General features: G+C 34.4%; 2 protein-coding genes across 2 annotated transcripts; both read left to right on the forward strand.

Moving 5' to 3' along the window:
- The first annotated feature begins 233 nt into the window (after positions 1 to 233).
- LOC133311986 (large ribosomal subunit protein uL30z) lies at positions 234 to 2,658 on the forward strand. The gene is made up of 7 exons (XM_061513125.1): positions 234 to 322; positions 439 to 502; positions 724 to 933; positions 1,093 to 1,190; positions 1,274 to 1,411; positions 2,039 to 2,141; positions 2,233 to 2,658. Exons 3-7 carry the CDS (start codon positions 751 to 753, stop codon positions 2,446 to 2,448), a joined length of 738 nt encoding a protein of 245 aa, XP_061369109.1. The 5' UTR covers positions 234 to 322; positions 439 to 502; positions 724 to 750; the 3' UTR covers positions 2,449 to 2,658.
- An 11,605-nt stretch (positions 2,659 to 14,263) lies between these two features.
- On the forward strand, positions 14,264 to 15,448 carry LOC133311985 (uncharacterized). The gene has a single exon (XM_061513124.1). It carries the CDS (start codon positions 14,264 to 14,266, stop codon positions 15,446 to 15,448), a length of 1,185 nt encoding a protein of 394 aa, XP_061369108.1.
- Positions 15,449 to 15,772: the final 324 nt, after the last annotated feature.

The raw sequence follows: 15,772 nt of genomic DNA on the forward strand, positions 1-15,772 counted from the left end.
AAATGTTTTAACAAGTCAAAATTTAATATTTTTTAAAATTAATTTATCAGAGAATATCGTAGGGTGCTTATTCCATATAGGAAACGTAGATAAAAATCAGCCGATAACCACCACTCATAATCTGCTCAAAGATTCGCAACGGAGATAACCATGAGCCGACTTGCCTCACTAGCATCGGTATTAATAAAAAAAAAATTTGAAACATAATACCATATCTTCTCTCCATCTAATTTACTTACCTACCCTTATTTAAACTTAAAAATCACAACCTCCTTAGAACTACGATCTCGACACTCTCCCAAATTCGTGCCCTAACCTTCAGGTAATTTCTCTTCTCTCCATCTGATTAGGGTTTCGTTTCGTTCATCTTATGCTTTCCTTTCCTTCAAAGTTTCACTGAAATTTCATTAATTTTCTCTCCCATTTATGCTTGCACAGTCCCTTTGTCGTTCCTTTGAACTGTCATTGGCAAGAGCTCCGGCGTTATTTCTCATAGAAAAAGGTTCGGTTCCCTGATTTTTATTTCATTTTTCCACTGATTATTAGTTACATGTAAAACACTGATTCCACCAAGTTCTCTGGTAGGCTTAGATAGGTTTTACTGATTTGGCATGAAAATAACACATGTATCTACAATGCCATGTTTCTCTCTCTTGTGACTCTCTCTATGTCATGTCTTTCTGGTTTCATGAGCCTAAATTAGCTACCACACTGTGTATGCAGCGAAGAGAAGAAATAAAATAAAATAAAATGGAAGAAGAGAATTCAAAGCCTCTCAATTATATTCCAGAGGTTATACTGAAGAAGAGGAAAAGCAATGAAGCATGGGCCTTGAGGAAAAAGGAGCAATTGCAGCAGAAAAATCTCCAGTCCAGGAAGAACAAGGACTTCATAAAAAAGCCTGAGGATTTCATTTTTGAATATCGCAACAGGGTAACTCTTTTCACCTTTATGTTTATTGTTTAATTTTGTAATACTCAGTTTGTGAATTTTGCCAATATTGTCACTTGTCTATGTCATCACTGAACTAAATGCATTTGATTAGTTACTTCTATTTTTATTGTTATTATCCATACTTGCTTCCCTGTGTAGGAGGTGGACCTTATTAGAATGAAACGAAGGGTCAAGAGGAATCGACCAGAACTATTGATTCCAAACTCCAAGCCCTTAATAATCATTCGGATACAGGGGTAGTTGTCTTTGTTTCTTCTCTCAATGATTTTATTCTTGGTTTTGTTAAAAAGTTCTAACATCTTTTGTCCCATTCTTTTAGGAAAAATGACATGCATCCAAAAACCAGAAAGGTCTTGTACAGCTTGGGGTTGAGAAGAATATTCAGTGCTGTCTTTGTTAAGCCAACTGAGGGAATAATGGCCAAGCTGCAGAGAGTGGAACCATATGTTACCTATGGGTAAGAGATTAATGCTCTTGATTTAATTGCAATGTGTATGAGGTGATTCTGATATGATGTTAGATGTTAGTGGCCAGGTAGCCTTGTAGAAATTTCATATAAAGATGATTATCTCATCTATTATAACAGTATAGCCGTCTCTCCCATCCTCGAAATTCCAATTGAAACTTTTAGTCCGGAATGTCAACTTCAAAAATTCTGTGTGAAAACTTTGAGTTCTTGATGCCGAACTTATTTGGAGTTAGTATTTGGAGTTAAAGGGCTTCATAGAAGGTGCCTGCAACTTATTTATGAAAGGAAAATGCCGAACCTCCTGACTATGCATACGATCCAAACTGATACCAGTGTGTTCTCTGTTTCTCCCGCACAATGTTAACTGCATTCCACCTAAATAGTGTATTTCTCTGCTTTTCAGAACAACATTAACTGCATTTCACCCAATGTGGAATTCTTTCATTGCAGTATTCCTTGCTGGGTGGAATAGCACTGCCTTTTGGAAAAATCTTGTTTTGCTATTTCTTGGATCTCTATTTTGCTGCATTTATTGCATTCCAAAAAGAAAAAAGAAATCCTATATCACTTGCTAAAGATTATTCTTAATTTTGTGAAAATGTGCTTCTTTTGAAGATATCCAAATCTTAAAAGCATAAAGGAGCTAATTTACAAGAAGGCACATGCGAAAATAGATAAGCGAAAAGTTCCTTTGACGGATAATAACATTATCGAGCAGGTAATATAGGGTGTTGTTGGATTCCCGATTTTCCTTTGACTTCCCCCCTTAATTGATCGTATTTGTGATTCTTCTTCTGTTTGCCATGTAGGAATTAGGAAATTTTGGTATTGTATGCACAGAAGACATGGTACATCAAATTGATAATGTTGGCCCGCACTTCAAAGAAGTTGTGTATTTTTTGTGGCCCTTTGATCTCGACAAGCCAGCAGAAGGATTAAAAGGATCAAAAACCCTATTCAAGGATGGTGGAGACACGGGGAACCGGCAGGATCTCATCAATGAACTAATCAATAAAATGAATTAACTTATGCCACTTGTTGTATGAAAACTTTGGTGTTGTTTGTGATATCCCTCAGATGGTCCTGGGTGCAATTATCTCATTTTCAATGTTATAGATTTGTTAAATTGAAATATGTCCTTATCTTTACGTCCTCATTTATGTCTATTTTTTTATGTTCCTTATCTTTACGTCCTTTTTTTTAAAATTGAATTTATACCTCATGTTTTACATCTCTATTGATTATGTTAATTTAAGAGTATTACTTTTTTTTTTAGTCCATTAAGAGTATTACTTTTGTTTCTCATTTTAAAAGTCCAGAACGGTGTTCGGAGTTAGTAATGAACTTAATTTGTGTTTCTATTTGAGATTATTATTATTATGATTATTTTTTTTTTAAGTTTCTCTTCTCCTTATAAAAAGTTAGATCAAATAGCTTTTTATTTAAGCTTTTATAATAAAGAGTTTTTTTTATAAGAAAAAATTCAAAGTCAAAAGCATTTTAGGGGGAGTTTTCTTAAATTGTGTTAGTTTTTTTTTGTGAAATGTGTACTTTTTATTTTTAATGAATAGCTTTTAAGTTAAAAAATTTATATAATAATCAAATAGCTTGTAGTTTTATTTTTGGTAGGTTTTTTTTTTTAAGCTAAGAAACAAAACAGTGACCGAATAATCTAAAGTTATGAACTTAATTTCTGCCGCATTAAAATAAATCTCAGTTGAACCTCTACTCAAAATCATTCGATAATTTCCTTGTTTGCTAATTTCAATCTTATAAGTTGAGTGTGTGACCAATGAACATTAGAACCTTCCGCATTGCCCAATCCGTCAATCACCCAGTTCTACGAAAATTACAACCCCTAGAAAACGAAATCAAAGATCGCTCTTGGGACCAAGACTTTGAGATCAAATTGATTTTGGTTAACAAAATACAACAACAATAAAAAAAAATTCTAAAACCAAGTTTCTTTTACATTGTGTAGGGGAGTTTATAGTTGCCTATATTTATCAATATTAATTTAATAATAAACATTTAAAATATTATTGAATGTGACCTACAATTAATATATGTTTCACAATTCTTTTCAAAATACTTAAAAAGCGGTTGGGAAAATGCCTCGACCTAGAATGCGCTAGCTCCCATTACCAAAATAAATAATGATTTTTGGCAAAAAAAAATTTATTTATTGTAATTTAATTAAATAATTACACATTTATTGCAATTTTGGAAATAATTACGGATCTATTACACAATGTGACGCTTTTTTTGGGCGTCACATGTGACGCCTCATTTAGGCGTCTCTTACCAAGGGAAGACGCCCCATTGGGGCGTCTCTCATGAGGTGTTGACACGTGTCATTTCTCTCTAAAAAAAAATAATAATTTAATGATAAAACTTCTGAAGGCCATAACTTTTGACTCGGTTATCCAATTTAGGTAATTCTTTTTTTGATTCCACATAACTTTTCGAGATCTACGCAATGACATCTCATTTGATATATTTTATTTCTCACAAACATAATTTAAATTTGCAAGAATGGTATTATAAAAGCGTTTAAATCCACAAGCCTCTGAGTACTAGATTTGTGATTTAATATAAAAAAATAAAGATTTAGTTTGTGATTTAAATTTAAAAAAAATCACATTTTTTAATTTTTAATATAAAAAATAAATAAAATTTTGGTTTGTGATTTAAATTTAAAAAAATCTAAAAAATTATCATTAATAAGGAAAACAAAATAAAGATTTGATTTGTGACTTAAACTCAAAAAATCAATTTGAAAAATCTGTATAATAAAAAAATAATTAAATAAATATTATAAATCTCTAAGTAAGAAGGATTTTATTTTTGAAAACCATTCAGAAGCTATAATTTAAATGGCTTTAAAGAAAAAAGTCATAAAACAGAAGGATGTAACTTATGATACCTTATGATTCAAGATACGAAAAATCAACAAACGATACACAATACGAATTTCGGTTCAATAACATTGTACACTATTTTTTTTCAAACACTTGGTTTTGGTGTGTTTGGTGTTGATTCGTAAAGAACTAAGAGACTTTTAGGTTTAAACGCTCGTATAGTACCATTCTTGCAAATTTAAATTATCTTTGTGAGAAATAAAATATATCAAATAAGATGTCATTACGTAGATCTCGAAAAGTTATGTGGAATCAAAAAAAGAATTACCTGAATTGGATACCCGAGTCAAAAGTTATGGCCTTCAGAAGTTTTATGATTAAATTATTATTTATTTTGAAGAGAGAAATGACACGTGTCAACACCTCATGAGAGACGCCCCATTGGGGCGTCTTCCCTTGGTGAGAGACGCCTAAAAAAGACGTCACATTGTACAATAAATCTGTAAATACTTCCCAAACTTCAATAAATACGTAATTATTTAATTAAATTACAATAAATAAATTTTTTTGCCAATGATTTTTATAGTAACATTTTAAGAAAGCAAGCGAGACCTTGCATGTTTAGTATTGAACTGAACCAATAGCAAGGTTGGTGCGAACAGCTGCACTAACAGTAAAAGATTCTATCGTTTTTCATCAATCAAATCGAAAATTGAAAATCGATTAATCCAATTAAAATTTGTAATTTTTTTTTATTTTTGATTTTTCGATTATCAATTTTTCGGTTCAGTCATGTTTGAATCGTGCATAATATCATGAAAAATAGATACAAATTTTTGGCTATTACTTAGTATTAATATTGGCAATAGGTCTGAAAAAGTATCTAAAAATATGAAATTTAGAGATTTGTACCCTGTCGAAGTAAGGAACCACGATATATATATATATGTTAGGAATATATTTCATTTTGAGAGAGTTGAAAAAACACTATCTCGTTGAAAGGTTCTATACATGTGCCCTTTCTCAAGGCATCTTTTTAGACAAGGATTCTGTTTTTTCCTCTTTTTGAATGTTAAATATTTTGAATTGGTTTGGATCGATTGATGAACACTCTTATCAGTAAGACTAAAATGAATGATAGTAAGTATAACATTCCCATTAAATTTTTATTGACTGTGACCTACAATTAATAAATGTTTCACAATTTTTTTCAAAATACTTAAAAAGCGGTTGGGAAAATGCCTCGACCTAGGATGCTCTAGCTCCCATTACCAAAATAATGATTTTTATAGAGTAACATTTTAAAAAAGCAAGCGAGACCTTGCATGTTTAGTATTGAACGGAACCAATAGCAAGGTTGGTGCGAACAGTTACAATAACTGTAAAAGAATCGCATCACGACCCTTTTTTTGGGTTTTCAAATTTTGAGTCAACACGGAAGATGTTACGTTAAATTCCAAACTAGAATCCAACCACAAGGCCCAAAAAACAAAACAAAAAACCATCATGTGTTATTACCTAGTCTAGAAACTGACCCACGAGACACGCCTCTCACAGCGCTTCAATGCCCGCATGTGCCGTTTACCGACAAAAAATTTGGTTCTCTCTCTCTCCCTTTTTTTGTGCCTCATTGCTTGCATACTTAACAGCTGGTCCCTAATATTATAAGAATACCCATCACAGTTTTTTAAAGGCCTCAACTTAAAACACTTTGTAAAAAGAGTTGGGTGCACATTAAGCTATAGCTAAGAATTAACAATCCTTGGCGATCGGCATGGCCACCGGCGCCTCCGCAGATGGGATTTTCCGGCCAATCTATGAAGGTAGCATATCCGGTTTCGACCACTGCGTCGAGCGGCGGCCTTACCACCGGAACTGTAGCTGTGCACTCCATAGCAAGTCACGTAAATCATGCACTCACAAATTGCCAAGGAGTAATAACGTTTCATATCCTATGAGGAGAGCGTGGAGTGAAGGAAACTTGGTCTTAGCTGCTGCTTCTGCTCATTCTTCACCTTCTTCTTCTCCTGCTCCTGCTGGGGTTAGGCCTCAACTTGGTTCCGTAGATCTTGATCAGGAAGAGGAACATAATTAAATTAGTGGTTTTATTTATGATTTGAGGAGAATCCTGTTTATAAAGCTCTTTTTTTTTTATAATTTTGTTCCTTTTTTTCTTTTCTTTGATTTATTGTTCCAATTTTGAATAATTTATGTCCGTTGAGGTCTTGGGTTATCATTTTTTTTTTCGGTAATATAAACTTGATTTGTTGAAGGTTGTCATGGGTTTGTATTGATCTACACCATTTTGATTCAAAGACCAAGCTTTTTGGTTTCTGATCAATTTGGTTAATTCTTAATTTGACAACCCCATTTCTTGTAATGATGCTGATTGAATTTTTTTTTTTTCGTAATGTATTAAATATCTCTTAGTTGTTTTCTTCTTTTGATTACTTGGGATTCAGAATTTCGAAAGACAGATAGATCATAAATTGCTAACGATTCTATTATTTCTGCCAATCTTTTTGGTCAATTGAATCTTAATGTTGCAATTCGGAATTTGGGCAAGTGTTCATGTAAATTGTTTTCAATTTGGTTTGAATTTCATCGTCAACCTAAAACTGTATCGGAAATCGTGATTCAAGAAGGGATCTTGCAATAGTTTCTGGGTTGTTATTTATGAGATTATGATTTTTAAAATAAAATAAAAAATATCAACCATGTACCTATCATGATGAGTCATGACTCATGGGACAATAAGGATTTTGCTAAAGTTGATGGGTTCTCAAGAGATTGTGATTATTAAAAAAAATAAAAAATAAAAATTATCAAGCATGTATCTAGCATACGAGTCTCATGGCCATGTGGCCAGCAGGTTGTTTAAATGCACCGAACATGTTGCTAGATATATGCTTTCCCAGGATCTTGAAAGATACATACATGCTTTGATTTCGTAATGAGAAGTGCGAGCCAGCAAGCAACACGTGTAGGGCGAAAGTAAAACATCAAAATTATAAGCAGCGGAACGATATTGTAATAAAGATATTGTAACAAACAAGTTGTGTTATTACTATTAATCAATCTCATTCTTAGATCGATTATGTTGATCCAACGGTTATATTTATTTTCATCTTTGTATGATCATGATTTCCCATATTTAAAGTGAAAACATTAAATATGGGAAATCATAACCATACAAACGTGAAAATTGTTGAGATATATAGTTTCACGTTGGTTGTATGAGCCAACTAATGTGGAGTTTATAAGGCCTTGGGCACTCCCACCCTTTGAGCTAGCTTTTGGGGTGGTGTAACACAAGGTTCTTTACATGGTATCAGAGCTTGAGTGACTACAAGGTCACAAGTTCGATCCTCACCGCCCCCTACTTTAAAGTGGAATTAAAATAAAAAGCACAAAAGGTAAATAAAAAATTGGGTCTGTGCAATATCCACGCTTCTAGCCCAAATGGCTCTTGCGTGAGGGGGTGTGTTAGAGAATATAATATAAATCATTAAAAAAACCCACACCTTAAGGTTTTGGGTTGAAGTGGTTCTTTAATATTGATTATGTTGATCTAACGGTTATATTTATTTTCATCTTTGTATGATCATGATTTTTCAAATTTAATATTTTATATTTATTTCCACCTTTGTATGGTTATGATTTTTCATATTTAATGCTTTCACTCTAAATATGAGGAATCATAACCATACAAAGATGAAAATAAATATAACCGTTGGATCAACATAATCGATCTAACGGTGAGTTGATTGGTAGTAACATGGTAGTAACACAACTTGGTTGTTACAATATCCTTACCCTTATAAGTATTATAAAAAATAAGAGTAAATATCATTTTTGGTCCTCAACAAATTTCACGATCCCTACTTTAGCTTTAGCTCCTAGAAGAAAAAAAAGGCTATTCGTAGTCCCTAAAAAATTTAAAATGGACTCATTTAGTTGAAATCGTGGTCCCTCACAAATTCAAAAAAGATCCACATTAGTTCCTCAAAAAGACTAAAATGGGTCCATTTCATTTTGAATTTCTTAGAAACCACAAATAGTCTTTTTTTTTTTTTTTGTAATAACAAATAGCCTTTTTATTTGCTAGGGTCTAGAGCGGGCATCAAAATAATAAGATGGATTAATTATTTATTATTAAATAAATATTATTTTATACATATAATAATAAAATAATTAAGACCATTGTTCATTCCTCGGTCCTCCTCTATCACATAAACTGACCCACATGGGACGGTCAGATAGGGTGGCTTGCACTTCCATGTGTCATTGCAGATTTGCAACGACAAAATATAATATTCCTAAATTCTAGCCAGTAAGATATTTGATTAACTAAGATATATACTTTAATAACAGACGACCAGGAGATTACTGTCTGTAGTGGTCAAATATTTATAAAATGTTGGTTATATTCATGAATTTTTCAATATTTATTATAAAATCAGCAAGAAATAAGTGTTTAGCAATAAATCTTATGGTACCCATAACTGGAGTTGGAGTTTGGTCGTTGCTTCCCTGCCATGATTTTGTTTATGAACTATTCCTCATGATTAGCATCACAATTTGTTCTATTTTAGAGACATGGATGTCTAACTCAATAGACTAATATATTACTCATGGATCTAGTATTTTCTTTAAGATATCTATGAATGAGATACTCTTGAGTCAAACAGATTACTGTGCACAAAAGAACAATAACTGTCTTTGCCAAAGGGTGTGTGTGCGCACAGTGACAACATAATAGTAAGAGAGAGAACGTAATGTACCTATAGGTTTTACCTCTTATTTATAGAGTTTACCTGCAAGTAGTGGATTCTGGACCTTTAGTGCCTCTGATGATGGCTCAGGTCCATCTATTATGCTATCATATTAGGATTGATATCCTTGATGGATATCCTTCCATAGTTATGCTTGATTTAGATCTTAGATTGCCTCTTGTTGGGCTTGTCGATTAATAGGCCTCATACATGGGTCCATAATAGTTGCCCCTCAGCCAGGCTACTTGGGTGTCCCGGCTGCCAGGGTGAACTATTTGTGTTTGTCTGGGTTTCTCCCGAGAGTGCCCGGGTTCTCGTGATCTCTTTATGCATATGTTCTGGTCTTCGAAATTTCTGGAACTAGGAATAGTACCTCATTTCCCCTTATCTTGTCAAGTTGAGCACTCAACATGTGAGATACTATTCATATTTATGTTGACCGGGTTGTGGATGTACTTGAGTTATTGGAATTCAACTGGCTAGTTGCCCCTAAGCTCATCATTCTTGCAATGCTTTGGAATTCTATGCATGGATGTCCATTCGGAGAACCTGGTTACAGGTTCCTATTGCCCCAGTTACTTGTGTGGTCATTCTTCCGGGGTCATGTCAACCTTTACTTCGGTAATTATTTGTTTTTGATACGCGGTGATTGTCACATTCATTAGCGTGTTGCAGCCGATTTATGCATCTTCGAATTTCGTGTGCATTTATTGAGTGGGTCGTTTCAGGCATCTAATCATTACTTTTGGGCTGTAATGACTATGATGCCCTTGACCCTTGCAATTTGTAACCGTTGCGGTTACCATAATCAGCATATAAATGTGTTCGTCCTTTTTTCTTTTCTTTTTACATTACTTGTTTTCCAGAAGTTCTCTTTTCTTTGCACAAATTTCCTGAGTATCAGCATTTGTAAACTTGCACTCAAACACTCTTTTGTTTTTTTAGGTATTGCATTCTTCTCCTGAGTTTTTACCTTTCTTCGTGCTTTTGAGTATCTTTATGCATTGTTGTTCTTTCGGTTTTTCCATGTTGGAATCTTCGTCGCTTGTATTTTCAAAATTTCTTTTCTGGCTGCTGTTGAATCATTTGTAACTTGTGTTTTGAATTTCGTCAATATTTCTAGCTTTTCTGGAGAAGTTTACTTGCTCTCAACTTGAGATTCTGGTTGTATTATTCCCAGTTTTATGTCCCATTTTCCTTTTCCATTTTAAATTTTGTGTTGTTTACCATATTTTCTACAATGAGGGGGAAAAAAGACCCTTCTTCAATTGTGCGTGATGAAGGTTGGAAAGAGGATGAATCCGATTTACCGAAGAAGGTCCCCCCCGGGGCTCAATTCTGGTTGTGGGGATACCGAGAATTGAGGAAGAGGAACGCGAAGCCATGCTTCGTGGTTATCGTGGTGGGGGATCCAAGAAGAGATCCGGGTGGTCGAGTCGTGGTTTAAATGAGAACCCTACTTACTGGTCGAGGTCGTGGTTCTTCCAAGTGGGGTAGGGTTCATCCTTTCGCTAACAGACGTATTCCCCAATATTTTTCCCAAACCAGGTTAGATCCTTCTAGTGTCACTTCTACCCCGGGTCCTAATGTGTCATCTACTTCTTGAGTTCTTCTTAAATCCTCCCAACCTAAGCAAGTCAGCCCATATTATTCTTGTGTCTTTCTGAGTTCTAAACTCATTGAGAAAGGATGTGACTCCCTAGCCGAGTTATCGTCACGGAGATGTTCTGGGATCCACCTCGGCTTCTGGTGAGGCAGATGATCCGATTGCAATCTTAGACAAATCCACATTTTCATCCTCTAGCGATTCTTCTACTAGTAGCTTTTTTGATTCAGGTATGTCCATTCACTTCTTCTGATTATGCTTCTCCTTGTTTTAGGTACTTATGGTGTCATCTCCACCAGAGATTGTAGAGGAGTCTCGTTCTGCTGAGTCAGATTCTGAGTCTCCTCCTGCCGCCTTATTAATTGATTGAGTTGATGTGTGCAGTTCTTTCTTTTTGATTTATTAATTGCTGAGGACAGCAAATTCCTAAATTTGGGAATGGGGACGCACCACACCATATATATAGTAGCAGTAGTAGCAGTTGGTACAACTATGATCCCTGTGATGAGAAGAGCCGCAAATATTTTCAGGGAAAATTCTCTTCCTTATTCCTCTTCATTTCATTTCATTTTATTTTATTTTTTTTCTCTGTGTGGATTACTAAATCATGCTAAGTTAGAATTAGTCAGAAAAATTAATTTATGATGTGATGACTTGAGAATATATTTTTTATTTTAAGAATAAACATTGATTGAGTTAGTCTAACAGTCAGTAAGAATAATAAAATTACAGTATGAGTGATTGAGAAAGAGCATAAATTACTGAATTGCACACATATAACCGTGAGGTTTGAGCCTAAACAGAAAAACTCTTTTCAGTGTGCATTTTACTGTTGAAAATATTACCAGAACTTGCTTTGTTTCTCCTTAAAGTAATTATTTGCATGCATGATTGAAATGATTGAGGCATTTTATTGTTTTAACTAGTTAGCCAAAAAGCCAACCATGATGATATCCTTTGTTTAGCCCCTTGAGCTTAAGCCTTTTCTGTTCTTAATACCTGTCATCTTAATTAGCCACTCTACATACACGTCTACCTTAAATAAAATTGGATTATAGAAATTTCATGGTAGGGTGTAAACATGAGTACTTCGTCATGTAATTCAAAAGTGGTGAAAAAGGAGGTTAGGCGAAGGGAGCAAAAGCAAAGGTTGAAAAATGGTGAAAAATAAAATTAATTCTTATTTATTGTTTCTATGCAAATAAAAGTGTTGAAAAATGAAAATGAAAAGGAGAAAAGTATTGTAGGTTGGAAAAAGAAAAGAAAAATACAGAAAAAGAAATAAAAGTGCTGAAAAAGAAAAAGGAGGAAGGAAAGGAGAAAAAAGATTATTTTTTGAGTGTTTACACTTTACCATGATCTTTATGTATTTAATTATTTTAGCTAATTTTTCCTTATTTATCTTACCTTCAGCCCAGCCCCATTACAACCTGAATAAAGACCTCTTGATCTTTGTGCATGTGAATTAATTATGGAAAGTGAGAATATTATCAAGCTTATGAAAATATTGAAACAGTGAAAAATTGAGTGAAACAGTTACCCTTAGACAGATGAGTGAGGAGTGACTTGATATATCTAGTGAGGGATGTGTTAAAACTCAATGTTTATGCTTGATTGACTGAACTCATACTTCGATTTTATAACTTACTTACTTTCAAGTCTGCTTAGTTAATTGTCTGTTCTTAAAAATCCTATTATTTTTTGTCTAAGTCTGATCATTCATAAATTGATGTATTGCCTAGTTTTATATTAAGCATGCTTACATTATTCCATGTTTTTAATTCAATTCATTGCTGAGGACAACAATGAGTAAATCTGGGAATGTTTTGATAAGTGTCTAAGACACTATGTTTTATGGCTAAAAAGAGTTCAAATAATGACTAAAATAGTTAAAAATATAGTGTTAAAACAATAAAATAGTAAAACAGAATGAATTGTCAACAAATAAACAAATTCTAAATATTTGTTGTTGTTTCAGGTTGTTGAGACTGGAATACTGGAATAACAAAGTAACAAAACAAGGCAACGAATCCGCGGAGCAATGGAAAATCAGAAATGAAATAATAAATAAAATAAAAATTGTAACGCTAGCAAAGTTGCTAGCTAGAGCTAGCAAGTAGGCGAGTAGCTAGCAAAGTTGCTAGCTAGAGCTAGCAAGTGGGCGAGCAGCTAGCAAAGTTGCTAGCTAGAGCGAGCAAAATGGCCAGCAGCTCGCTAAGGTCTTAGCATAGGCGACCGATGGAGCGAGCGGATCAGCAAATTAAAGCCCATATTTTCCCTTTAAATACAACGCGAAGGAAGCCGTAAAAATCATTCTGGAACGCGGAGAAAGAAGGCACTTGAGACGAATCGAAGGAAGGAGCATAAGCGTAGCACTGGATCGTGGCAGAGGAGAAGGAAGGAGTCAACTCTGCACCATTGATCATCACTTTTAGACAAGTTTACCATGAACTCAGTTTCTTTTACAGTAGATTTTTATTCTGCATTTATAATTATGTCTAGCTAATTTACTTTCAGTAGTTAGGAAGATACAGAACCAATGGGTTCTTAGTTGATGTTTGTTTATTCTTATGAATTACATTCTTGTTTCTAAATTATGCAATCAATCTGATATTTATGCTTAGTTTTATTTATGACTTGATCACTCGTAAATAAACACATGAGTCATATATGACAATAGGGATGTTGGTATGTGATTCTGATTGGTTGATTGCTGGAATTTACATGATCTAGGGATAGACTTGTGAATTTTATAACTGTGAGTTCTTGCGTTAATGCTTGTTTTATGAAAAAGTACTAAGGGATTAGGCTTTGGATTAGAATAAAGAATTAAATTACCAAGGGATTGGGATTTAGTTAATTATAGAAAGAGCTGTTAATAATTTAATCTTGAATGTAATCGTAAGAGTAAGCAAACTCGTTAAGAAACCATTGGGGAAGTTGAATCCTAACTACGCCTTTTTATTGAAAACTTAAATCAATTTCTTTTAGCTTTAATTAATTCTGAATTAAATTTCTAAAATATTAAAAACCAAAAATAAGTTTATAAATTCTGTTTTTACTTTAATCACAATATTCTCAAGAAAACCTTTAATGATCGATCCAACTTTAATTAAATAAATAGATTATTGCTTGGTCATCAGTCCTCGTGGGATCGACAACTCTACTTTATCACTTTATTACTTGTACGACCGGTGCACTTGCCGAGTTCGTCAACAAGTTTTTGGCGCCGTTGCCGGGGACTGATTTAATCAACATTAATTTTATTTATCAAATTATAGATTGGATCATTTTATTTTATTGTTATTTATTTTACTGTGTTAGTTTAAATATCTTATTGTTTTTATTGTTATTTAGTTTATTTAGTTATTTTATTTTAATTTGTTTGCTTTAAAAAATTTTCTGTTTAGTTAGTGGTTTCCGTTAGTTGGTCCACTGAGCCTTAGTTTTCTGGTTTATGCATTTGCGAGGCACTGTTAATCCCAGTGACCTACAGTACGAACCGGAGTTAGGACGTTTAGAAAGAACTAATAGGAAACGTTTGACCGCAAAGAAGACACGAGAAGCATCGAGCTCCAACTCTGCGGAAGGACTAGTCATGGCGGAAGATAACCAAAATCCACCTGAAGAACTGATGAGTCACTTCTTAAACCCTAATTTCTCGCATCCAACTGCGAGTATTAGGAGACCTCAAATCCATGCCAACAACTTTGAAATAAAAGCCTCTTTCCTGAATTTAATTCAAAGTAATCTATTCGAAGGAGACCCGATCGAAGACCCAAACCGCCACATTACTAAATTCTTACAATTGTGTAGCCTCATCAAAGCTAATGGGGTTCCTCCTGAAGAAATCCGTTTGATGATGTTTCCCTTTTCTTTAAAAGGAAGAGCACTTAATTGGCTGGAATTGCAACCTGCTAATAGCATCTCCACGTGGGAAGATTTGGTTGAGAAATTCCAAAAGAAGTTCTTCCCATTATCCCGATTCTCTGAGTTGAAGGAACAAATTGACAACTTCAAGCAACTCGAAGGCGAATCTCTGTGCGTAGGATGGGGAAGATTTAAAGAACTAATCAGGAGATGTCCCCAATACGTTTTATCTAATGGCGAGAAGGTCCGAATTTTCTACAAAGGAGTTACTCCGACTTATCGAGTACTTCTTAACGCTGCAGCTGGAGGGAGTATCGGAGAAATCACTCCCACAAGGGCTATTGAACTGATTGAGAAGATGTCATCTGAAGATAACGAGGTCACACCAGTTCAACCTAAGAAAGGAGTGTTGCAGTTAGACGGGTACGACGCTATGTTAGCCAAACAAGACAAGATGGATCAAAGGTTAGATTCACTTGTTAAACTCTTTACCCAAAATCAAATCTCTGCGGTTAATTCGCAATTTCCTATAGTTTGCGACACTTGTGGTGGACCACACACTCCTGAAAACTGTGACGCTACAGTAACGATTGATCCGGCTCAGGTTCATGGAATCTGGAATAACCAGAGGAGAGAAAATCCTTATGGAAATACGTATAATCCGAGCTGGAGAAACCATCCTGGTCTGTCATACAAATCTGGGCATCAACAAAATAATACAAATTTCCAACAAGATCAACCTAATCAGAAAGCCGCTTGGGAAGTTGCATTTGAAAAGATGGCCCAGTCTCAAACAAATTTCGCAGAAGAAACGAGAGCATCTTTTAAGAATCAAGAAGCTTCCATAAAGAATCTGGAAATTCAGATTGGTCAGCTTGCCAAACAGATAGAGGCCTCCAGGAACCTTTCCTAGTAATACAATTATTAATCCCAAGGAACAATGTAATGCCATCATTACAAGGGAAAGTGTGGAAATACCAATAGCTGCACCGAGTAGTGAAAAAGATGCAGAGAAGGAAAATCCTGCTGAAGAAAAAGTTGATGATCATGTCATAATTATTGGAGGACCATTAAATGACACCCCACGTAAAAAAATAATAAAGAAGCCTTCTTTAGAAGAAAGAATGAAAGCGTTTTATGTGATTTAGGTGCTAGCATCAACGTAATGCCATTATCTATGATGAAAAAGCTGGGAATCACAGAAGTGAAGCCGATCAATATGATTCTGCAACTAGCT

The sequence above is a fragment of the Gastrolobium bilobum genome, unplaced genomic scaffold (genome assembly GCF_033153095.1).
Source record: "Gastrolobium bilobum isolate Gb01-03AN ecotype WA unplaced genomic scaffold, APGP_CSIRO_Gbil_v1 utg49530, whole genome shotgun sequence".
NCBI lineage: Eukaryota > Viridiplantae > Streptophyta > Magnoliopsida > Fabales > Fabaceae > Gastrolobium > Gastrolobium bilobum.